Below are 24,491 nucleotides of genomic sequence, written 5' to 3' on the forward strand. Positions count from 1 at the left end.
CCAGTTGTCATGGAGCTGTACATGTTCAAATTCCCATTGCTTTCCTGACTAAGCCTAGGCAACTGTTGGCTCAAAAGTTGAGCTTCAGAGTTCATTATTGGTTTACAAAACAATATAATCTCAAGGTCCATTTCATGGTCATATTACATCATCTTCATCTTAGGTAAAGAATGATCTTTTAAGCTCTACCAAGTAATCTTTATGTAAATGGTAAAGGAGAACACAGCCATCTTCAAAGTTCATAAGGTTTATATTTGATGGGTTTTTTTTAAGGTTTTGTAAAGGACTGTGCTTTTCTACTCTGTTTCAAACCCCTCTTTTACACACTTTGCCATCCACATTTTCATGCAGTTAAACATGCTTTAATGTAATTGTCCCAAAGATGGCAGAGTGGTTGTGCCCCCTCAGTTAGGCCTCTCCAGTAGTCTACTTTTATTTATGTATGTATTTATAAGTGAGATAAATCTGGTTCTGAACTGGGAAACCAACATTGATAATGAAACCTTAAAATAACCAGCTCACCCTTTGTACCTTCCTGTCTCTGATAGCAACCTTGACATTACCCAGGTGAAACGAATGTCAGTTGATTAGAGAACCACATCAATGAGCCCACCTGTGGCCGCTTTTGGATAGTTGTTGCAGCAGCCGCTCGCAGAGAACGTTCCAGCTCAAAAAAGCTGCGGCAAAGCAGACTCTATCAGCTCGTCTCATTGCCAGAAATCATGTGCAACAGAATAATGTGTAAAGGAAAAGGGAAGAGCGCTACTGTTTACTTGGCCGCAGCTGTTATTCTGACGTGTTATTTGGCGCAAACGGTAGACTGTAATCGATCGAAGAAACCAGAGTGGCGAAAAGAAGCCGATGCAGCCAGAAGGATAGGTTTCAAAGAGGGGAAAATTGTGTTCGGGAGAGTTTTTGAGGAAGGGTCAGGACTTGGGTCACAAGTCATAGACCGGACCAATAACTCGTCCTCAAACGCTTCTGTAGAGGAGGACGCTGCATATCAAGCCGATTTTGCAGGTAAACATCTTTTAACTTTGACCGTATTGAAGTGTTCAATTTCTATCTGACTGAATTTGACAAAGTTTAAGTAAGTTACTCCGTTTACCACAAATCGCAACGTAAAATAATCCCAGCGTCCCCTTTCAGGCTGGGTGGAAGAAGGAACACAAAATGTTGGTTCCAGAGAAGCAGCGTGGAAGCGCATGTCGCCCTCCTTGCAGTGTGGTTGGGACCAGTTAAAGTTCAGAGCAGTGGGACCAGGAGCTTCACAGTTTGCTGTGGAACAATGTAATTCTAATCATTATCTATAATATCTAAAACCTACTTAAAACTGTATAATGTAGGTATTCCCACCAATTATTGCATATTCTCACTGAGATTTTCTTTCCGCACAGCAAATGCACCTCCAATACATCTGTCCCAAGTCCCTTCCACCTGTGGCTACAGCATGCGGAGGAACTCCCTTTGGCTTGTCATGTTGGTTCCCTATGATGGCTGCAACATGGTTCAAGAGGTAATGCTGTTTAATGCTAATGTTGCTATACTCAGAATGGTGTTTGACAACCAGTGGCTAATCCTGGCAATGGTGTAACAAGGGCTTAAATGATTTGTTGAAATTTGCAACTTATTTGATAATCACTTAAATCATTCAAGCAAAAATGCCATTAAATGGTTCCAGTGTTTCAACGTGTTGTCTTGTATTAGAAGTACAAGAGTAACTTGATACACTATTTTCTCATTTGATAAGACTAAATCAGTAATTGATGACTCAAGCCAACCTGTAGATGGACTGTAACTGATTTCTGATTTCTCCTCCCCAAGGTTGGAAGTTATGTGCTCCCTATGCGTTGGCAGGGAAATCCATTCTCACTCTGGTGTCCCAAACCTCCAGTTCCTCATCATTTCTACCCACCACAAGGTCTACCACATTTCTTTCCTCCATATGCTTTCAATCCCCAATATCCAACTCTTGAGCCAGAGACGACGACAGCACCACCACTAGCTCTCCCTGGACGACACAATGTCCACTTTCCTCGATATCCTTTTGATCCCCGATATCCTTTCAATCCCCAATATCCAACTCCTGAGCCAGAGATGACACCACCACCGGCTCTCCCTGGACGACACCATGTCCACTTTCCTCGATATCCTTTCAATCCCCAATATCCAACTCTTGAGCCAGAGACGACGACGACACCACCAGCTCTCCCTGGACGACACCATGTCCACTTTCCTCAATATCCTTTCAATCCCCAATATCCAACTCTTGAGCCAGAGATGATGCCACCACCGGCTCTCCCTGGACGACACCATGTCCACTTTCCTCGATATCCTTTTGATCCCCGATATCCTTTCAATCCCCAATATCCAACTCTTGAGCCAGAGACGACACCACCAGCTCTCCCTGGACGACACCATGTCCACTTTCCTCGATATCCTTTGGATCCCCGATATCCTTTCAATCCCCAATATCCAATTCTTGAGCCAGAGACGACGACACCACCACCAGCTCTCCCTGGACGACACCATGTCCACTTTCCTCGATATCCTTTTGATCCCCGATATCCTTTCAATCCCCAATATCCAACTCCTGAGCCAGAAACAATGGAAACTCCTACAACGGAGGAAACTGATTGCCGTAAAGGGCCACATGTCCACTCTCCCTCTGCTCCATATCCTTTTCCATATCCAACTCCTGAGCCAGAGACGAAGACACTACCAACGGCTCTCCCTGGACGACCCCATGTCCACTTTCCTCGATATCCTTTCAATCCCCGATATCCAACTCCTGAGCCAGAAACTAAGAAAACGGATCAACATCAACAAGTTCACCTTCAATTTCCTCATCTTCCTCCTTTCTATCACCCTTACTCAGGCTACCCTGCTAAAAAACATTCTAATACATGGTTTAAATAAATGACCGTCAGTTCTTTATACTTGTTAACCCTCAACTACCCCAGAAATGATGTGGCGCTGCATGTCTACATGAGGAACAGATATTAAAAGGCTTTACTCTTGACCAACTGAGCTTTTCCTTTTTACAGAAAATTGTGCTGACATACAATGTACCATTTCACTTTCACACATCAATATGAAATTGATCTTTGGCATCTGAACAGCCTCTAGTTTGTCGAATGGGCCTCTTATCGGCATTAAAGCAACACTAAATAACTTTTCCCACTTCGGTTTCCCTACAGGTTGGAAGCGCAATTGTCCATTACCACTGTCTTAATAGGCATAAGGTATAGGCCATGCAGTTGCTGAATCGGTCTTCATTTTAGATCAACAAAGGTCCGTTTAAAAGATTTTTGTCAGATTTTGAGAGGCGCTCGTCATTTCCGGGTTAGCACTCCAACAATCAGATTGGCCATTGAGTCCGACTGCCCACCCATTGATTCAACATGTCAAATTGGACAAAATGAAGGCTGACTGCTCCTCCGGCTGACGACGGCACGGAACACACCGAACAGACTCGAGTCACTGACCTCGCCAGACTGGCCGATAATCTGGTTGGTGTCTCAGCGCCTTTTAAGCTGCAAAGTTTTATATTTTATCTTTTTTGCCATTCCATATGTACCTAGATGAGTTTTTTTTTTTTTTTTCCCCCATTCTGTAAATTGCGCAGTTTTCAGCTCAACAGGTAGTGTTTGAAAGAGGTAAAGCAATCTTGATAAGATATTCACGTTAACTGATTCTACTCTTGAATTCAACTCTGCTTAAGGGAGAAGGAGGCAGTGAGGTCTCCATTCACTCTGATTTTAGCTGTTGGGTTGTTATATGTTGGGTTTAGCTGTTGGGTTGTTATATCATGTTTGAATAATTTATTAATAATGAAATCCAAATGCATATAATTGATCATTGTTGGCATCTGAACAGCCTCTAGTTTTGTAGAATGGGCCTCTTATTGGCATTAACTAACTTTTGGTTAGGATAGTAGTGTTGGGCGTGTGCACAGTCTTTACTGAAAGACATGGTTGTATTTCTTTTTTCAGTTTAGATTTCTCAAATAACTCAGTTTAGCAGATGTGAAAAGGACTGGCTGTTATAAACTTTACATTACAACTGGGCCACTTCTATGAAATGGAGAAGCCAAAAAATGAGGGGCCCCTGCATTTCCAGCACACTGTACCTACTGTATTGGTTTTTGTGCGTTGTCCCATTTTTGCTTAGGCCACCAGATCCAGAAGAGTAACTATGACCGAATATTCAAACAGCATTAAGCTGATGGACTTGTTTGATACATGTACAGTAGAAGTAGCTATAATACATTCTTGAAACTGCTGGACATAAAGTGATCTCCTGAATCCTTTAAAGGAAAAGATGTCTGCAGTAAAAGCAATACATTTAATATCCAAGTGTAAGAGTCCAAAATTACACATTTGCCTCAAGGCTTTACAATCTGTACAGCATAAAAACACCATATAGCCTTAGACTGGTAGATTTTGTGTTATCTTTCTCATTGCTATATTACCTGTACACTCATTTACTCATTTCTACCATTATATAAGTCCTGGGTAAGAACTCATCCTGAATTTACAAGTTCGGTCTGTATAAATTACAATATATAGAAAAGATAAAGAATGTTCAGAGAAGGACTACTAAACTCCAGGTATGGAAGAGATGTCATATGAGGAGAGGTTAATAACCTACTTCATTATACAAGAGACATAGAGGTGACATGATTGAGGTCTATAAGCTTGTTTGCAGAATATATGATATCACAGCTGAGCCTGTCATCCACTTTTGAAATATGATTTAAGAGGAAACTCCATAAAAAATATTCCCACTAAAGTGTTTCTCTGAGAAGAAAAAAACAAAAACTTCACAACGTTTGTGCTGTAGAAGCATGAAACAAGCTTTCAGTTGACTTTTCAACATTGATTAAATCAATTTTGGTTAGCAAAGAATATTTTGTACAATTATAAAGCTGACCTTGAGATTATTTGTAAAATTATTGCTATTTTAAAAAAGTATATTGTGGAATTATTTTGTTGTATTGTCTGTTGTAGCTTTTACTACTTGGGATGACTATAACATTAAAGGGCAGCAAATAAGCACAGAAGCCACAATACTGTACTACACACATTCCTGTATGTTAAAGTAGACATAAAATATAAATGAAGAATACTGTGAAAAGATACAAATGAAGCCAACAACTCCTTCAAACAATTCAGTAAAGACACTTGAGAAGGTATTCACATAGTTTTGCTTTGCCAGATGTCTTGCCAGAAAGAGAGTCTTCTTATTTTGCTTCTAGTTATTTTATGTGAATCCCTCTTGCGCCTATATACAGCGTGCACACACACCCCATTCTGTCTGTTCCTATATATTTCAACATGGTACTCTCTCCTCTGGGCACCTTGTGACGATGGACATACACACAAATCTACACACCACTGAAACTAAGCCACGACAGAAACGTCCAATGCTTGTCATTGAAAGCAAGGACGCACGTCTGTATTTTTTTTCCTATTCGTTTTCTTTTGCGTTAGTCGGCTGGAATTATGGAGCACTGAGCTAGGAATAAGACCTTTTATGTAGAGGAGCAAGAAATCCTAAAATCCATCCTTTGGTGGTTATCGTCTGTCCATCGTGGGATAATCTATTGTCCTTTTATGCAACACTGTGCTTATCTCTGTTTTGTTATGATTGAATTGCATTTTTATTTCAAGTATCTTGAGAACTCTGCACTTTACAGTGAAGGTAAGTCCTATGTACAGCATGCGCCAAATATAATTAGACATTTTATTTTACCAGTATTTAGAATTTAGGATGGAAGACCAAGCTATGTATTTGTGGTTCAGTATGTTTAACAGAATATGTTTTGTGACTTGTGTTCGTACAGACTAAATAAAAAAGAATAAGAAGTCAAAGACTGGAAATTCAGATTAGGAACATAGCATCTACATGGGAAAAATTATAACAAAGAATATTGCTATAATGTTATGTTTAAGCCAATGCTGCAATAATATTGATCTATTTATTTTTGTTTGTATGATCACAGGGCACATAAAGATACCATGGGAATTAATAAGATTGACACAGCCAGCATTCAAGCAGTTGATTACAGTCAGTTATCTGTCTCCCATTTTTGAATATCTTTAGTCCATCTCTGGCTATATTCCCAGTCAGGGTACTTAGTCCCTCCCCCCAACCCTGACATTTGCTCCACCCTCTTCATCCAGTTTGTCTTTATGGGGGATTATGATGTGGACATGGATGAGGAAGAGGAGGGACAGGTGTTTATGAGAAAGGCCACAACAGACCATTGGTGGGAGGACTGTGGAGATGATGGCAACTGTGACACACAACACCAGAGAGGAGGAAGAGGCTGCATGGTAAACAGCTGCAGTTGGGCCGAGGAGCTCCAGGATATCTTTGCACCACAGGCAGAAGACTGTTACAGCGGAGGGCGAACCAGACTGTCCAGCATCTCTGTGAGTGATTGTCTTTCTCTCTTTCTGTCTGAGCCACACAAGCACTGAATTATTCCCTCAGAGTGCATTTGTTATGATGAAATTCCACTGCGTCTTTCAGAGATTCAGCAAAAGTACAGGTTTCTATAGAAATAACATAGTTCTCAAACAAATATTAAAAACCCAAACAAGTAGCAAGAAGCAAAGCTGATTACATAAAAGAAAATGTGCATGACAGCATGAGGTTATGCACATCTGGTTACTATACATGTATGATTATAATGGTGTATACTGTACATTGCCCTTAGAGAAATGCATGGAATAGAAAGGCTGAGGATAGTCTGCCTCTGATCCTGATGAAAGATGACTCAAAATGTTCCGCTTTTTAATCAGCCCGCTGCTGCATTGTGACACAGCACTGTGGGAACTAACTGTGTGTATGTGTACGTGCTTTTGTGTGTGTGTATTTGTGTTTCTCTTTCGCACGTGTGGGCATGTACACCCTTCCTGGTTTCTCTCACGGCTCATCACGTTTGAATCTGGGATGTGGAATGGGGCTGGATGAGATTCCTTTAGGAGACAAAATGTCAGTGCTGCTAAAAAAAAGTGCTGACGTTCATTAGAGGAGCTATTATTGATCAGCCTTTTTTAATGGTTTTGTTTTCCAGTGTTGCAGTCTCATTCATCAGGCTATGTTTAGCCTGGCCTTTTAGCCCACCACACCATCAATCATGTGCCCTTATATCTGTAAATCTATCTAAGGTCCGTCTGCTCTTGTCAGGACACAGATTTCTAGCAGTTGCAATTTGTTCCTTTCCTTTGATTAAAAGAAAGATGAAGAGGTGAGGAGAAAGAAAGAAGGCAAGTGAGGAAGATGGAGGAGCCGATGACAGATCAGGAGAGCAGTGGCAGCACCGAGCAGCTCTGTCTCTCCCCTCCCTCTTCCATCTCCCTCTCCTCCTGCGCTTCCGTCTCTTTCCACTCTTTCCTCTCTTTCCTCTCTTTCCTCTCCTGCTCCCACATCCCCCCTCCTCTTTCTGCTGCCTCCCCTCCTTCCCCTAACAGCTCTCTTCTCCCTCCCTCCCTCGCTCTCCTGCACGGAGCTGCAGTATATGAAAGGGTCTCCTGGGTCTAGCTTCACTGCAGTGTAGAGAAGGGCAGGGCGGCTGTTTCAGTACGATGCGCTGAAGGATGGTGCACCAGGAGAAACGCGTTTACCAGGTGTGTGGATTTGTGTTTGTATGCATTAGTGATTCTGAGGGTGTAGAATATGTAGCATAATATCTACAGGAAAACATGATAGGTATCCATCATGGGTGAGCTGCTGTAGATGAGTCAGCTATAATGGATGAGCGGCTGTGTAATTGTGAGGTGGCATAGGGATGTTCAAATGTGGTCGTTACCTGTTAATCTCTGTTTTTACATCTCCTCAGTGAAGCCATTTCATCTCTCATATAACGGATGTGTGTGTAATCATATAACCTGCTTTGTTCCGTTCCATGAATGAAGATGATTTGACATCATTTACAGTTTTGCTTTACTACATACTTTCTTCTAGGAGGGTAAAATAGGTTGTGGGTGTGACGTAGACAGTCTGCTGGTAAGGAGGGCATCTGAAGTGGATGAGCAGGAGGCAGGAGTAAAGGTGATCGACTGTGATTTATGTTCTTACATCCCAGCCTCATCTAATGATGCTTGACCAAAAAAATGGTTTTGAGGTTTTTTAGAGAGAAAGAACATGTAACAGAAACATCTCTAATTTTAGAGTTGTTTTTCAATGGCGGTGTGTCACAGGCAAACACACACAGAGTAGTAGGCAGCCTTAGGAGATGTGGGCACTTGGCACAATCCAATAATATAAAAATACTGCCAGGATTGGAAATCATGTCACGCTGAAACTTTTCGTTCTATATTTCAAGAAAAAACTGAGACTATAAGATATTGGATTTGTGTACAGAAACTCATATAGCTCAAATGACTAAATGAAACAAAAAATATTATATTATATAGAAAAATATGAATATATATAGGCCTAGTTGGATCTAATGGCATCTACACAGTGAAAATGATAAATGAGTAAGGGTAGGAGATAAAAGGAAAGGAAGAAAACTAAGAGAGAAAAAAAGGACAACACTAATTCAGGACAGTGAAACTAGATGATGAGAAACCAAGTAAATCATAATTTCTGGTCCAGAAGAAAAAATAGGAGAGGAGAGAAAATGTCTATCATATTAGATACATGAAGTTGCCAAACAGAAAGCTGAATGACGTTGCATTTTGAACCATCAGCACGAAGTGCATGGTTTCAACTATTTTACTGTAGATATGTTTATATACTGTGTGTGTGTGTGTGTGTATATATATATATATATATATATATATATATATATATATAGATATATATATATATATATATATATATATATATATAGATATAGATTCATTCAATCGTTTATCCCTATGGGGGCTGTAGTCTATCCCAGGATGCATCTGGTGGCAGGGTAAATCCTAGACAGGTTGTCAGTCTATAACAGGGCTACCGCATAGACAGACAATTCATACCAATATATTCATAGCTGGGAGCAGATTTTAGAGTTTTATCTGATCTGTATGTCTCTGAACTGTGAGAGAAAACCAGACCACCGGAATCTGCCAGACGTGCCTTTTTAATCAGGTTGCAAATGCAGTCCGGTATTTATTGAAGAACCTGTGTAACAGGAGGAACAGAAAAGTCTTTTTTTCTGCAGATGGTGGGCTGTAACATTCTACACTGAAGATTTTAACCTGATGTTTTTAGGGATAACTGTTCACTTAGAGACAGAATAGGAAAAAAGGGGAGTGTTAACAGACATCGCTGTACCTATTATCTAAGCTTTTCATAGAGTAGGAGAGAATAAAGAATAACTGAGTTTTTTAAATGTGTTGATAGTGTTGATAGCTTTGATAGTGTAGTATTTTTACAATTATAATGACAGTATGAGCCCACAGCTGGATTATCCTAATGTGTGAAAGACAGGGAATTGGATCGATTTGCTACATTCTTTCAATCTACCTTACCTACATAATCCATATTTGCCCCTGCTACTTTGATTCTCTTTATTTATAGCTTATTTATAGCTTTAGTTTAAATTGCAAACTACACTTAATGTTTCTTCTCACAAATATATCCCACTTGGTCAATCAAGCAGAGATGGAACTAAAGCAGCAGCATCAGCACTCTAATTTTTTATATTCATGTATTTTTCTCTTTTCTCTGGCAGGCCCAGAGGAATGAGAGAGAGTGCATCAGGCAGAAACTTGCCCTTGGCAGTTTCTATGACGACGAGCCAGTCATCTATACCAGCTGCAGCAAGAACGGCCTATCGTCCCGGTGGGTTTGGATTGCGTGTGTGTGTGTGTGTGTGTGTGTGTGTGTGTGTGTGTGTGTGTGTGTGTGTGTGTGTGTGTGTGTGTGTGTGTGTGTGTGTGTCTTGAGGTTTGATCAATGAAGCATTTTGAAGGCCTGCACCAATATGTTTGTGTTTTAGCTTCTGACAGCTGACACTTCAGATCTTTAGATGTTCTCCCAGAATTTATTCTTAGATGGATGCCAGGGAAACAATGAGAGACGCCCTAGATTGAATTAATTATTGATCCACAGAAAGCATAATCTCTTTTAAAGCCTGAATATAAAACTTAATTGTAGTTTTTGTAGACCTAATGTGCTGCTTATATAAGGAACATCCTCATATAGACCACATGACTCACCCATACAAGCCATTAATTATTACATAGCCCACATATTGGCAAACCAATATATTTATATCAGTCTAACCCTCGTGTATATTCATGCATGTATAACGCACGCACGCTCTCTCACTCACTCACTCACGTGGTCTGTTCTTTAGCGACCGGGTCCGTGTACTTGGTGGCCAACGGATTTTCGTTTTGAAAGGAAAAAAACAAAAACGAAAAATGGCCAGTTTCCCAATTACCATTAGTAAATAGGAAAACAAAAAACGGAAAACAACCCATTATTCGTTTTTTGTTTTGATATTAAAAAACGGAAAACGAAAAACAATCTCGTTATCCGATTTTCTTTGATGTATTTGTAGATGGAACTGGGAAATTAAAATCTGTGTATAAATCTTATTCCTTTGTCAGTACCCTATCCGTACCGCCTGTAAAATCCGTTCTGTGCACTGCCTGATCAGTTCTACGCTTGCGCGAACACCGGCAAACTTCACAGCTCTATGCACGCATTGGCGTAAGGATGTTTGGACATTCCCGGTTACCGGAAGAAAACATTAGACAGTGACAGTAGACCGTTATGATGGCAAAGATGAAGTTTACAAGGTGTTTGCTGGAGTTGCCTAAAGTATCTGCTAATGATATACGGAGCGTCGTCCGGCCATCCAGTACAACACCATGTAGCAAATTAAATAAAGGCTTCAAATTTTACGTTTCGTCATTTCTTTGCAACTTTGAAGGTAATTTGCTAACGCTAGCTAGCCTGAGCTAGAAGCCTTGCTTTGGTGTTATAAGTCATGACTCCGTCCTGCTTCAGGTTAACCATACCTCTCACTGTGTTTGTACTTTTATGAAAGTATCAGGTAAAAACAGGGCTACAAATGAGATCTCTGTGAGAGACCAGCTAACTCCTAGCAAACTATTATGTAGCTCAATGCTGGACATTTCAGGTCCGTGTACTTGGTGGCCAACGGATTTTCGTTTTGAAAGGAAAAAAACAAAAACGAAAAACGGCCAGTTTCCCAATTACCATTAGTAAATAGGAAAACAAAAAACGGAAAACAACCCATTATTCGTTTTTTGTTTTGATATTAAAAAACGGAAAACGAAAAACAATCTCGTTATCCGATTGTCTTTGATGTATTTGTAGATGGAACTCGGAAATTAAAATACGTGTGTATAAGTCGTATTCCTTAATTTTGCATTGGTATTTTTTTCGTGACCCGGAAGTTACTCCCGCCACGCCAAGACCCGCCCTTCAATAGCATTTATTGGCCAGTACTGCCTGTAAGATCCGTTCTGTGGATGCGCATAATTACGTAGTAGAAAACTAACAATGTCCCTGTGCGATTTGTAACTGTCGGTACACGATCCGTTCTGCCTGCACGATAGACTGTATATAAGTAACATGTGTCAACACTTTATGACCAAACATTACAACGTTTTTATTAAATCTTTTTTTATTAAATCTTTATTATACAATAGTCATAGCTACAAACATTCGAAACTTGTCACTGATCCAAAACCGTGTAGCGACATCGTCGTTGTGTTGTTTACGTTAATGTTTTTACCTAATACTTCGTTTTGACTAATAACCATAGACTGTCTATTATTAATGCGATGAAGTGTAAACGTACATAAGTGTCCTTTTGAAGATGGGATGACAGCTCTCCCAGCCACCACTGCTGTATACCACTATAGTAGCTACATGCTAACGGCAGTAAACACTATAGTAACTACATGCTAACGGTCATCTTAGCTGGCAATGTTGTTAAATTCTCCCCAATTCCGGGTCACATTCCTGCTGAAACATGTCCGATTGTGTAGTGTTTGGTCTGCGATTTTTGACGTTAGAAAGTGCTGCTTCGTTCCACTACAATCTAACGTTAGCATACTCATAGCTAACTATTGTAGCTGCATGCTAACGCGACATAGCGGAGCATATATAGCTAGCTATGTACGTATGTAGCAGGACTTTGTACCGTAAAAAATCACCAATAAAGGCTTCTAAACCAAATACTAAACAAATACAAATACAGTAAAGTGACCGGAATTAGGGGTGAAATGTCCAGCATTGAGCTACATAATAGTTTGCTAGGAGTATGCTGGTCTCTCACAGAGATCTCATTTGTAGCCCTGTTTTTACCTGATACTTTCATAAAAGTACAAACACATGAAGTGAGAGGTATACACATGCTTAAACTTTATTTAAAACATGGTTAACCTGAAGCAGGACGGAGTCATGACTTATAACACCAAAGCAAGGCTTCTAGCTCAGGCTAGCTAGCGTTAGCAAATTACCTTCAAAGTTGTAAAGAAATGACGAAACGTAAAATTTGAAGCCTTTATTTAATTTGCTACATGGTGTTGTACTGGATGGCCAGACGACCCTCCGTATATCATTAACAGATACTTTAGGCAACTCCAGCAAACACCTTGTAAACTTCATCTTTGCCATCATAACGGTCTACTGTCACTGTCTAATGTTTTCTTCCGGTAACCGGGAATGTCCAAACATCCTTACGCGTGCATAGAGCTGTGAAGTTTGCCGGTGTTCGCGCAAGCGTAGAACTGATCAGGCAGTGCACAGAACGGATTTTACAGGCGGTACAGATCGGGTACTGACAAAGGAATAAGATTTATACACACATTTTAATTTCCGAGTTCCATCTACAAATACATCAAAGAAAATCGGATAACGAGATTGTTTTTCGTTTTCCGTTTTTTAATATCAAAACAAAAAACGAATAATGGGTTGTTTTCCGTTTTTTGTTTTCCTATTTACTAATGGTAATTGGGAAACTGGCCGTTTTTCGTTTTTGTTTTTTTCCTTTCAAAACGAAAATCCGTTGGCCACCAAGTACACGGACCATTTCACCCCTAATTCCGGTCACTTTACTGTATTTGTATTTGTTTAGTATTTGGTTTAGAAGCCTTTATTGGTGATTTTTTACGGTACAAAGTCCTGCTACATACGTACATAGCTAGCTATATATGCTCCGCTATGTCGCGTTAGCATGCAGCTACAATAGTTAGCTATGAGTATGCTAACGTTAGATTGTAGTGGAACGAAGCAGCACTTTCTAACGTCAAAAATCGCGGACCAAACACTACACAATCGGACATGTTTCAGCAGGAATGTGACCCGGAAATGGGGAGAATTTAACAACATTGCCAGCTAAGATGACCGTTAGCATGTAGCTACTATAGTGTTTACTGCCGTTAGCATGTAGCTACTATAGTGGTATACAGCAGTGGTGGCTGGGAGAGCTGTCATCCCATCTTCAAAAGGACACTTATGTACGTTTACACTTCATCGCATTAATAATAGACAGTCTATGGTTATTAGTCAAGACGAAGTATTAGGTAAAAACATTAACGTAAACAACACAACAACGATGTCGCTACACGGTTTTGGATCAGTGACAAGTTTCGAATGTTTGTAGCTATGACTATTGTATAATAAAGATTTAATAAAAAAAGATTTAATAAAAAAGTTGTAATGTTTGGTCGTAAAGTGTTGACACATGTTACTTATATACAGTCTATCGTGCAGGCAGAACGGATCGTGTACCGACAGTTACAAATCGCACATGGACATTGTTAGTTTTCTACTACGTAATTATGCGCATGCACAGAACGGATCTTACAGGCGGTACTGGCCAATAAATGCTATTGAAGGGCGGGTCTTGGCGTGGCGGGAGTAACTTCCGGGTCGCGAAAAAAATACCAATGCAAAATTAAGGAATACGACTTATACACACGTATTTTAATTTCCGAGTTCCATCTACAAATACATCAAAGACAATCGGATAACGAGATTGTTTTTCGTTTTCCGTTTTTTAATATCAAAACAAAAAACGAATAATGGGTTGTTTTCCGTTTTTTGTTTTCCTATTTACTAATGGTAATTGGGAAACTGGCCGTTTTTCGTTTTTGTTTTTTTCCTTTCAAAACGAAAATCCGTTGGCCACCAAGTACACGGACCCATCTGTAACAGCTTGAGCTATCTTGTATGGCAAATACAAGCAGTTATTCAACAGCCAGGAGATGGAGCTATTCAGCAGCTCACTTTATCCATTAACTAACAACTAAAAGCCCAAAACACACAAACCAAAAAAGATAAAGCTGATTGGATTGGCTTGTTGGCTCGTAGGTGCAAAACAGTAAATGACAGCGGGTCCTTTGTGGGAGTCCATTTAGAAACAATGAGTCACGTAGCAGACAGTGCAATAACAGTGGGTTGAGAAAATAAGTTGATTCATCCTGTATCTGTGTTTGTAGACTTAGAAACAAATAGAGGAAGATAACAAGTGATTAACATAACAGACAGACTGTCAGAAGGAGATGAAAGGTTTCCCAGAAACCCACAGGGCTGTTTAGTCAGTCTGAAGGGAATTGACATTGGACTACACAATTTACAGCAGCAGAACAAAGAAACTCAAGTATGGAAAGAGTAGGCGCAGAGTAGGTGGCACAGTGGTTAACCTCTGTTGTGTGATAGCTGAGACAGAAAGTGAGGGATGCCCTAGCTTCACTAATAGGACCGATTTTAAAGAAATTCTCACGGTGGGACATAAATGCTTTCCCTTTAAAAATTGTACTACCAACTGCTACAAAAAGCATTAAATGTCAACAGATCATTACATTTTTATATTATATCTATTATATGTATTGTTATTTATACTATTTTTATTTTTTGTGTTTTACGCAATAATACTGCAAATGTGTGTGCATTAGTCTTTCATTGTTTTACTGTTTATATTTTACTGCCCCACTAGTTTGCTGGTGCATAGTGACGTGCCCTGACCTATATGAAAGTGCAAAAAAATCATCATTTTAACAAATAGATTTTTTTTAGGAATATTTTGTATCCTAAATTTCATTGCAAAAATGATTATAAATATAGATTGAATTAGATGTACATTAAAAATAATAATAATAATTTGTAGTTGAAAAAAGGGATATGTACATGAATCAACATTCAAACGAAGTGTAAATGTACCTGAGTTAGCTGAAAGTGTGGAGGTTTTCGTCGGCAGTCCCTTTGCCTGATGTTATATGACATGTGAAATTACTAAGTAAATGACATATAAAATCAAACTAAAGGAAAGCATTGTCCAACGAAATTGATATTTCATATTTGTATATTGAGGTTTTGGACGAATATGCACACACACACACACACACACACACACACACACACACACACACACACACACACACACACACACACACACACACACACGGGAAAGAGTTGCATTACATCAGACACAAGTTGGTTAACCAAAGCCACTGCACCTACAAAACTCTACTTTCTTTTCAGGACAGCTTTGACCTGCAGTAACTCTCTGTCACTTTGACTTGTTCTTTAGAGGGGGCGTTTACATTGACAACGGGGCCGCCCCCTATGCTACTGGCTGCTGTTTGAGGAAGTGCAGTTGTGTCTGTGGCCCAAATGCTCTAAAAGAAGAAGTGATGCCTAATTTAAGACCATGTCTGTGATTGGTGGAATTGGAGTCATGTGACCTCCACTGGAGGTGAAGGTGCACCCGCTGGACTTTAGTTTGAGGTGGAAATTCCAACACCACCCTGTCCAGTTCGTGATGTTGTATAAGTTATTGTTCTCATCCCAGTGTAGGAGGGGAGGTCACTTTGGGTTGTTAGGTTATTTCAGTCAGAGTCTCATAATCTGGAACTGAGTGAATGGTGTTTTTAGCTCCTGGAAAGGCTGAGGTTGAGGTGCAACTGCTGTGAAGAGCCTCGTGTTATGTTTTTGGCTTCAGTCGTTTCATTTAAGCTCTCTATTCCTTTTGTTTCTACTATATGAGGTCACAGACTGTGACATTACTGACATCAATGCACGTCTTGGCCAAAAGTATGTGGACACCGAAACATTACCCAAGTGTTATTGTATAACGTATCCGTCCAAAGCCATGGGCATTGATATGCTCCTATAACAGCCTCCAGTCTTTTTCTGGGAAGGCTTTCTACAGGGTTTTGGAAGCATGCTGCAGGGATTTGCTCCTAATCAGCTACTAGAGCATTAGAGGTCAGGTTGGGCACTGATGTTGGCCAATAAAGCACAGAATTGCAGTTGATTCTCCAATTCATCCCTAAGATACCCGATGAAGTTGGGGGCAAGGTTCAGTGCAGGCCAGTCGAGCTTTTCCACATCAAACTCGGAAAAACATTCTTTATAGACCTCATTTATGTTGAAACGTGACATGATCTCACTTTAAACTGTTGCCACAATGTTGGAAGCACACCATTGTATCACAACATGTCATTATATGCTGTAGCATTAGGATTTCTGAACCCAAATCATGAAACTCTCATACCAAAAGGATGTGTTTTACTGAACAGCAATAATAATCTTGACATTATTCCACATCAACTTATTATTATTGCTGTCTCTTTATGACACTAAATAATTTTTGCTATTGGTCACCCAGCCCCGCATTATTCCCACGAGCATTTGTTGAGCTGTTTGGACTGTGTTGGTTGAAAACCTGGTAGACTGATTGGATGAGAAACTTGATGCGCAATGGTTTGGCTCTCCAGAGCCCTGTCCAGGTGATTTTGTGAGGTAAACGTGTCACGTGATTTTTGTCATCTGAGTTTGTTTGTAAACAAAATCAGTACAATCAACCAGGAATTTCCCAGTATAAGTTTCATTCTGACTAGGAGACATTTTCTATATCTCTAAAGATCAACATTTCCTCTCTATATAATATAAAACTGTAAAAAATTGAAGTGCAAAAGGAAAAAACATATACTAACATGTGACTGGATATGAAAGCACTACAATAAAGTATAAAAAAAAAAAAAACATTTCCTCTCTCACGTTCTCTCCCTCTTTGTGTTTTTCCTCTCAGACTGCAGAGTGAGGTGAACCTGCAGGTGTGTTTTGTTAATGACAGCAGCAGTGACAAAGACAGCGATGCTGAGGACAGTAGGACAGAGACCAGTCTGGACACACCGCTGTCACCTATGGTATGCACGGCTTAGACAGACAGTGTATGTGTTCCATGTTTGTTTCTGTCTTGTATCACTACTCTCATTGCTCTTTGGAATAACCACGCGTGAGAACAATCGGCTGTTACATCATGATGTCATTCACACTACTTCCTCTCCAGAGCAAGCAGAGCTCATCGTTATCGGACCGGGACACGGCGGAGGAGGACTCAGACCCGTTAGATGACTGCGGCGGGTTCTGGCGGGTGCAGCGCAGGCTTCAGGAGGAGGCCCGGGTGGCGCTAGCTCTGGCTCGACCCATGGCCCGTATGCAGGTGGAGGTGGAGAGGCAAATCCAACTGCACAGACGCTCACCTGTGGCTGACTTGGTTAGTCATTGAGAGAGAGAGAGAGAGAGAGAGAGAGAGAGAGAGCGCAATACAGATCAGCTCTTCACTTCTATGAAACATGCTTTTAGGAGAAAATCCAGGAATGAAAAATCCTTACTGTATGTTAAGGGGAAAAACTGTGAAAATAGAATGATTTACTATAACTGCTGTTACAGTAAACACAACAAAATGAAAATGAAATAAGGGACTTGCATTGCCTGAATAGAAGGTCAGTCAGGGTTTATAAGGATGTGTGAGTGTGCGACCAAGAGAAAACCCCATTTGCAAAAGAGAGACACATTGATCCAGTTGACTTTGACTAATATTGAATAAAACCATTTTAGTCTTTATTCACATTATCAGCCGTTTTGCACATAGATATTTTTTTAACACACAGCAATTTCCTGTCTGTGTGTTTAAATACCCAGCTTCCCCATCTGCCCCACATCAGCGAGTGCTTGATGAAGAGGAATCTGAGGCGAGGGGACATGAGGGACATGAGTCTGGGACAGCTGCAAGTCATCACAAATGACTTGCACTCACAGATTCAGAGTGAGTAAATCACACAAACACACACAAGTTGAAAGACACACACACACACGCATGACACAAAGCATCACTGTCCTCTCATTTTAGTTGCATACCATTGTTGGCAACATTTATCTTAACTAGGTCAAATTTTAAGAACTAAGAAAAACATCAATGGTATGGAAGTGTTTGACAAACCTTTAGGATCACATACTTTCACAATATGTAATAGTCAAAGTACATAGCCTGAAAACAAGACATTTCATTAACAATGCTGATAATGCTACTAAAGACTTGTGTGTGGCCTGGTGGGTTAGTGGTCAAAGAAGTATAACATTGAGAAATGATGTTAGTTTGAATCCAGTTATCCTCTTATAGTAACTCTACTGAGTTTCAAACTGATTTATAGTATACAGTGGAGGTCAAAATATCAAAAGACAACCAATCAACCTTAAAAAAGGTATACTAAAAATATGGGCATTTTCTAATATTTATTTACAGCTCCGGCTCCTAAATTCTCCTCCTCTCTTCCTAAGTCTTTCTGTTGACCACCACAGCGACACCTTCAACAATGCATTAGACTTATCTAGAGTTAATGTGATGCATAATCTAACACAGGTCTAAATGAGGAGCTGGTGCAGTTGCTGTTAATGAGGGATGAGCTGCACGTGGAGCAGGACGCCATGCTGGTGGACATAGAGGACCTCACCAGGTGAAACACCCTGTTCTCTCACCTCTCTCTGTCTTTATTTCTGCAATATCTGTCAAATTCTCCATTTCTACCCCAAATGTTGCACTTGTACTGTACGTCCTGGGCTGGCTCTAATGTACTTCCTCTCTGTGTTGCGACAGGCATGCTCACAGCCATCAGCGGCACCAAGCAGAGAAAGCCATCTCGAAATAAACACCCCGACTACACGTGTGTCCGTCTGCACGCCATCTTACCTCCCGCTCCATGGACTGTCACCAGTGTTACTAATGAAACTCCATCTGTGCTGACTGTTTTGGGAGAAATGAAAATACCATGTAGTGTAATATTAACACACAGACACACCACATAATGTATTGCACCACAGGATGTTGTCGAAGGACATCTAAAAGAAGTTGAGCTGCTTTCAGTGTGGACACAGTTGAGTTTGTGCAGGCTTTTCACTTCCACTCAGCATGATTAATCATACTATATTTTATAGAATTAGGGGAATCCTCTCACCGTAATTGTATCCCCTAACCCTGATTTACCTCTTCATGATTTTGCACGGTACACTCATGTATGTTAATGCTGGGTTGAAGAGAGGGCCTGCACGCCTTGTTTCTCCATTATCTGAAAAAGGAGGAGGACTTCTAGGGGACCAGCCTGACTGAACTTTTGTCTTAATAATAATCAAGAGGATTAGTCAGTTCATATGTAGACATGCTCTGTTCCCCTGTTTATCATCACTTTCACTAGGAGCATTGCGTTATTTCTGTTTCACAGTGGGATGCACTATAAATATATAAACTATTATTATAATAATAATAATAACAATAATAATAATAACACATTCAATATAAAACTCTGTGAGCTGTTGCAATAGAAAATGATGAACAATCTGTGCTGATTTGCAGCTTAGCTTTACAGTGGTGTTTAAATGCTGCAGCAGCTTCACAGAGGTCTTGTAATTTGATAGCTGCTACAGTTTCCACCTGCTTTTAAAGATGCATATAGAGCTTTACTGGACAACATTTTGACAAATTTGTATTTGTCAAATGCTTTAATTTACTCCGTACAATAGACAAAATGACAAGATGTGGGTTAAATAATTATATCGGTTAATACACAGGGATAGAAAAAGCTAAAGTGGAGGCATGACAGCCCCGAAATAGAAATATGCTGTCATTTTTGGTATGCTCAATTTACTAATGCTAAAAAAGGGTAAACGTAAAACAAATATATGAATAAATCACAGCCTAAACACATATCTATTTTATCTGTTCAGAGGGTTTATGGACATACTGTATGTAAATGTTAAAAGACACTTTATTAAAAGTATGAAGAATATGCCTTGTTGTCTGGCTGTGTTTTCACTCTCAGCTTTTGAAGAATGTTATTTAACACAAAGTCAAACTTTCTTTTTCTAATATATGCTTCATTGATACATGTACTATATAATGATTGTAAAAACAAAACTCCAGTAATAAATGTGTGTGGGCTGTGTTGGTTGGTTTTCATGAGTCATTTTTCATTTTGTGTTCCGCTTAAATCTGCAGGGGTTTACGTTATTCACTTTAAAACCATAAATATTGTTTCATTAAGTGAGTAATGCTCGGGAAGGTGATGTTGCTCTTATTTACATATTCAGCCACAGAGTTGCATCAGAGTTGACACTTATGTAACTGTATGACTGTGGGGACAAAAATAAAACTAAGTTACACTCATTTGTTTATTCAAATGAACTTCTATTAGATAATAATAATAATAATAATAATAATAATAATAATAGATCAACTTATTAAAAAGTATTAGTTTATGTTTTAGTATAAGTTTTTACACATACTTAAACAGACTTGAACTACAAGAAACAATATATTTCCACCTCAAATGGCTGCTCAGACGTTTTTTAATTGTTTGAAAATTATAAATTATAAATGTAACATTGATGTCAAATAAACCTGTTGAAATAAAACAATAAGTACATCAGTCAAGTATATTTTTCAGTCAAAGCCAAAATGTTATACATATATGGATAACATGACATGACATGACATTCTGGTTTGAGTTATTGAGTTAACACTGTTTTAAATTTTACTGTGCAGGATTTCACATAGATAACAGATAAAATAATGCTTTCACTCTTCACTCTTTGGAAATGTCAACAATGAACAGTTTACCAGTATGATGCTTCATTACTCATCAGTGTTTGTGTTAATTCCAGTTTCACCAAAGCATTTGGCGATATATGGGAAAAATTACAAAACCGTAACTGTGCACTTTCAATTTACAGTTTGGTGTGAACACATTGCTAAACGGTGAGGGAAATTCCTGTATCAATGGGTATAAAACACTTAAGGATGTCCGAGTTCAATCAGTTACACCAAAGAATCTGAAGTCTTTTTCAAGATGCCCCTCATCAAGCACTGTGAGTATAATGTACCCTAACTGAACACTATTTTCTTTTTGCAACAAAGTAGTTGAAACGGAAGATTTACTACGAGATCTATATTTTTTCTCTTTCTTCTCAGACTTCACTCCTGCACTGCTGCTCCTCGTGCTAACCTGTGCTCAGGTCAGCCAGTCTGTGCCAGTGATGAGTAAAGAGCCGCTGACAGACTCCTGTGTTATACACGCACAGACGCTTCTAAAGAACGTCACTCATGCACTCACACAGGTATAGGCCTACAAAACGAAATGAAGATTGATTTATACACCATTATATTTAATGTGTCTTTCATTTATAGTTCAAAACATTCTCTTTCCATGTGCTAGATAACCCTGTTCAGTGCAATCGACTGTCCAGAGCAGAGTGTGGAGCTGAACATGAAGACTAACACCCCATCTGTGTGTGCACCAAAGGTAAATGATGGAAATTCAATTTTTTTTGTTAATTGGATTTTTATGTATGTATTTGAAATTTGAGACATGGCAAAATATTCTGAAATAAAAAGAAGGAATTATTGTTCAAAGCAAAATAACAACTATACCTGCACATACTTTTACCTCTAATAAATAAGTACATTTAATATCAGAAAATTACTTTTGATACTAAAGTACAGTAAATATCAGATGCTTTAAGACTTTTACTCAGGTGATATTCTAAAAGAGGACTTTAACTTCTACCAAAGTCATTTTCTGGTTAGATACCTGCACTTTTACTCGAGTATTGCAAATTCAAGTACTTTATAATACTGCTTACAGCTCATACAACTGCATTCTATTGAACTTTTGATAGTTCTTAGCTATGCCTCTGTATTACTGAAAATTGAACTGTTGTCCCACAGGGATCAATATGCTCAGGAATCACCAAGTCAGAATTTGACCAGGTAAGTTGTGCCCTGTCTTTGTGACAAATAAATAAAGTAGGAATACTTTTTTTACGCTTTTATTTTTCTACTTTTATGTATCTTTAAAGAGAAATATATTTTAGTCAGACTCTCAAATGTACACGTTAAATACTGTATAAGTAGGAAGAAACAACATTTGACACGTCATCTACAGCGAGTTTATATACTCAGTGTCCATTTTATAAGGTACACCTCTACAATCTAATGCATTTAATTTACTATATACGATGCCTATAATTAGGGGTGTGCAAAAAAATTGATTCACATTCGAATCGCGATTCAAGCTCTACCAATTCAAAATCGATTCATAGAATTCCAAAAATCGATTCATATTTTTTTAGTAAAAAAAATAAATAAATTGTATGTCTACTGCAATCACATGGGAAAAGTAACTACATTTACATACTGTGAATCGTTTTTTTTTAACCCAAGAATCGTTTTTGAATCGAAAATCGATTTTGAATCGAATCTTGAGCCTGAAAATCGATATCGAATCGTGACATTTTCTGAATCGTGCACCCCTACCTATAATGTTCAGTTTTTGTTGACACTGTCATAGAGGTGTCAATCAAAGTATATTTTAGCATTGAGGTCATAGTTAGTGATGGTGTTGTACAGGACTGCAAGATATTATCATCATTATCCTTTTTGTTATATTTAGAGATGTTTCAAATATTCTGTATGTAAATAAAAAAACAAAGTAGAAACACCTCTCAATATAATGTACAATGACATCAACAATACATATTTAATTGACATATTTCTAAAACCTGAACATTATGAGCTTCGTAAAGATCGATGTTACGTCAGGGCTGTTCTATAAAACTGCAGTAGATTGTAGAATGAATGAGTGTATATACGCTATGTATATTATTGTCTTGACGATTGTCTTTGCGGTTTTTCCATCCAGGACTCGTGCCTGACAAACATTGCGGAGGATCTGCATCACTACTACACATTTCTATCTGCTCAGCCGGACCCTGACGGTTTGCTTGCTCCAACTGTACTGTCGCTCAGAGAGCTCATGGAGGTAACTCATTTTACACAACACCGACAGTTATTCAGCACCATAGAACAGGCACCAATACAATAACTTAAAAAAAACAATCCGACCACGATAGTTTTGTGGTTCGTATCCTATCATCTAACCGGCTAACGATTTCTCCATTCACTTTGATGACATGAGAGTAGATACAGTAGATAAGAAAGAGGAAGGAAGGATTGATTGATTCATGGTAGGTTCACACAGATCTCAAGGAAGGAAAACAGTGTAACAATTTATGATACCAATTATGACAGATGAGAAAGGATTTGTTCAGAGTTTTTACAGAATGAAATGTAACAATTACCATTAACACTGACTGTTGGGCCAAATCACCTACTACAGGCCCTGTCATCTTTTTTACATTCAATACGTTTATATAATTCATGTAAAAATGTTTTAAGGAGGGTAAAAAGGGAGGTTTCTGGTAAGAGATAATCAGCTGCCACACATGCAACACTGAATTGGTCAATTGTTCGTGTCAACAATATTAAAAGTGAATCATTTGCTCCCAACAGAAGTGCTTTAAATGGTCTCTGCTGACAGACTTGGCCTTAGCAGAGGTAAGAGATCTCTTAATGCATGCCATAACCATGATTTAAGATAAAGTTGTGTCTTATTTCTTCTAACTGACTCAGGTACCTCTGCACACAGCGCTATAAAAGTATCCCTTGTTATGTTATTTAAAAATAAATATATATTTTTCTTATTACAAGGAATCAAAGAGTGTTACTAAACTTCTTTTGGAAGAACAGTCATATTCGAATTGTAATAAACCATTTCATAATTGCTCTATGTTTCTTTAAGGCTGCTGCAGACCGTCTTAGCACCTACGATGAAAGACTGAAGCTCTGCAAAGTGCTGAAGGGCTTCCAGCTCCGCAGCATAACAATCAACAGAGGCATTGGATACATGAAATCTGGTGAAGACGCTAACTGAGCCATCAAGCTCTAACAGATCAGTGGTTTCGGAAAGCTATGCAGAACCACTTTACATATTAATGACATAAACTACAGTAACAGTACACGTTACATTCACATTCTCTACAAAACACTTGAGTCTACTTTATGGCTTTTTAACAGTACATATTTATACTTTTGCATAGTCTTATAACTTATATTTGACATCAAGATGGTGTCTTAAAGTACTTTTTTAAGAGTACATGTTTATACTTTTACGTAGTCATGTAACTTATATTTGACATCAGGATGGTGTGTTAAAGTACTTTTTTTATAAAGTGTATTTACAGACTATATGCTATTTATTTATTAATGATATTTGGACTATTTATTTTCAACTATTTATTGTTTATGTGTCTCTCACTTGATTCCAAGAATCACCAAATAAATATTCTTCCTGCATAAATCCTGCTGATTCATCATTCATGTA

The 24,491-nt window shown here is 38.8% G+C and overlaps 3 protein-coding genes across 5 annotated transcripts; all 3 read left to right on the top strand.

The window, feature by feature from the left end:
* Positions 1–614: 614 nt before the first annotated feature.
* On the top strand, positions 615–4,223 carry LOC116037253 (leucine-rich repeat extensin-like protein 5). Its single transcript, XM_036004821.1, has 5 exons — positions 615–1,020; positions 1,150–1,290; positions 1,398–1,516; positions 1,825–2,641; positions 4,174–4,223. Exons 1-5 carry the CDS (start codon positions 723–725, stop codon positions 4,221–4,223), a joined length of 1,425 nt encoding a protein of 474 aa, XP_035860714.1. The 5' UTR covers positions 615–722.
* A 1,176-nt stretch (positions 4,224–5,399) lies between these two features.
* Positions 5,400–19,511, top strand: zgc:153615 (uncharacterized protein LOC777747 homolog). Of its 3 annotated transcripts, none has more exons than XM_036004950.1 (8): positions 5,400–5,706; positions 6,109–6,440; positions 9,680–9,789; positions 17,027–17,144; positions 17,288–17,494; positions 17,923–18,046; positions 18,641–18,734; positions 18,875–19,511. In XM_036004950.1, exons 1-8 carry the CDS (start codon positions 5,619–5,621, stop codon positions 18,924–18,926), a joined length of 1,125 nt encoding a protein of 374 aa, XP_035860843.1. In that variant the 5' UTR covers positions 5,400–5,618; the 3' UTR covers positions 18,927–19,511. The 3 variants fall into 3 exon arrangements, with proteins under 3 accessions (XP_035860843.1, XP_031136920.1, XP_031136921.1); XM_031281060.2 differs by having other exon boundaries at positions 5,403–5,706; positions 6,189–6,440; XM_031281061.2 differs by lacking the exons at positions 5,400–5,706; positions 6,109–6,440 and adding an exon at positions 7,523–7,640.
* Positions 19,512–21,119: 1,608 nt separating this feature from the next.
* Positions 21,120–24,304, top strand: LOC116037408 (interleukin-12 subunit alpha-like). The gene is made up of 7 exons (XM_031281300.2): positions 21,120–21,138; positions 21,242–21,387; positions 21,486–21,572; positions 21,998–22,039; positions 22,971–23,090; positions 23,621–23,665; positions 23,910–24,304. The coding sequence occupies exons 1-7, from the start codon at positions 21,120–21,122 to the stop codon at positions 24,039–24,041; spliced, it is 591 nt and encodes a 196-aa protein (XP_031137160.1). The 3' UTR covers positions 24,042–24,304.
* Positions 24,305–24,491: the final 187 nt, after the last annotated feature.

The sequence above is a fragment of the Sander lucioperca genome, chromosome 9 (genome assembly GCF_008315115.2).
Source record: "Sander lucioperca isolate FBNREF2018 chromosome 9, SLUC_FBN_1.2, whole genome shotgun sequence".
Lineage (NCBI taxonomy): Eukaryota > Metazoa > Chordata > Actinopteri > Perciformes > Percidae > Sander > Sander lucioperca.

Bases quoted from the DNA above. Each gene is read 5' to 3' on its own strand.
- LOC116037408 (XM_031281300.2), top strand. The intron at 21,573-21,997 runs GTAAATGATGGA...GTTGTCCCACAG, and splicing joins CATCTGTGTGTGCACCAAAG to GGATCAATATGCTCAGGAAT. The intron at 23,666-23,909 runs GTAAGAGATCTC...TGTTTCTTTAAG, and splicing joins CAGACTTGGCCTTAGCAGAG to GCTGCTGCAGACCGTCTTAG.
- LOC116037253 (XM_036004821.1), top strand. From the start codon at position 723: ATGTGCAACAGAATAATGTGTAAAGGAAAAGGGAAGAGCGCTACTGTT. The intron at 1,517-1,824 runs GTAATGCTGTTT...CTCCTCCCCAAG, and splicing joins GCTGCAACATGGTTCAAGAG to GTTGGAAGTTATGTGCTCCC. The intron at 2,642-4,173 runs GTAAAGGGCCAC...ATTTTTGCTTAG, and splicing joins AACGGAGGAAACTGATTGCC to GCCACCAGATCCAGAAGAGT.
- zgc:153615 (XM_036004950.1), top strand. From the start codon at position 5,619: ATGCAACACTGTGCTTATCTCTGTTTTGTTATGATTGAATTGCATTTT. The intron at 6,441-9,679 runs GTGAGTGATTGT...TTTCTCTGGCAG, and splicing joins CCAGACTGTCCAGCATCTCT to GCCCAGAGGAATGAGAGAGA. The intron at 17,145-17,287 runs GTATGCACGGCT...CTTCCTCTCCAG, and splicing joins ACACACCGCTGTCACCTATG to AGCAAGCAGAGCTCATCGTT.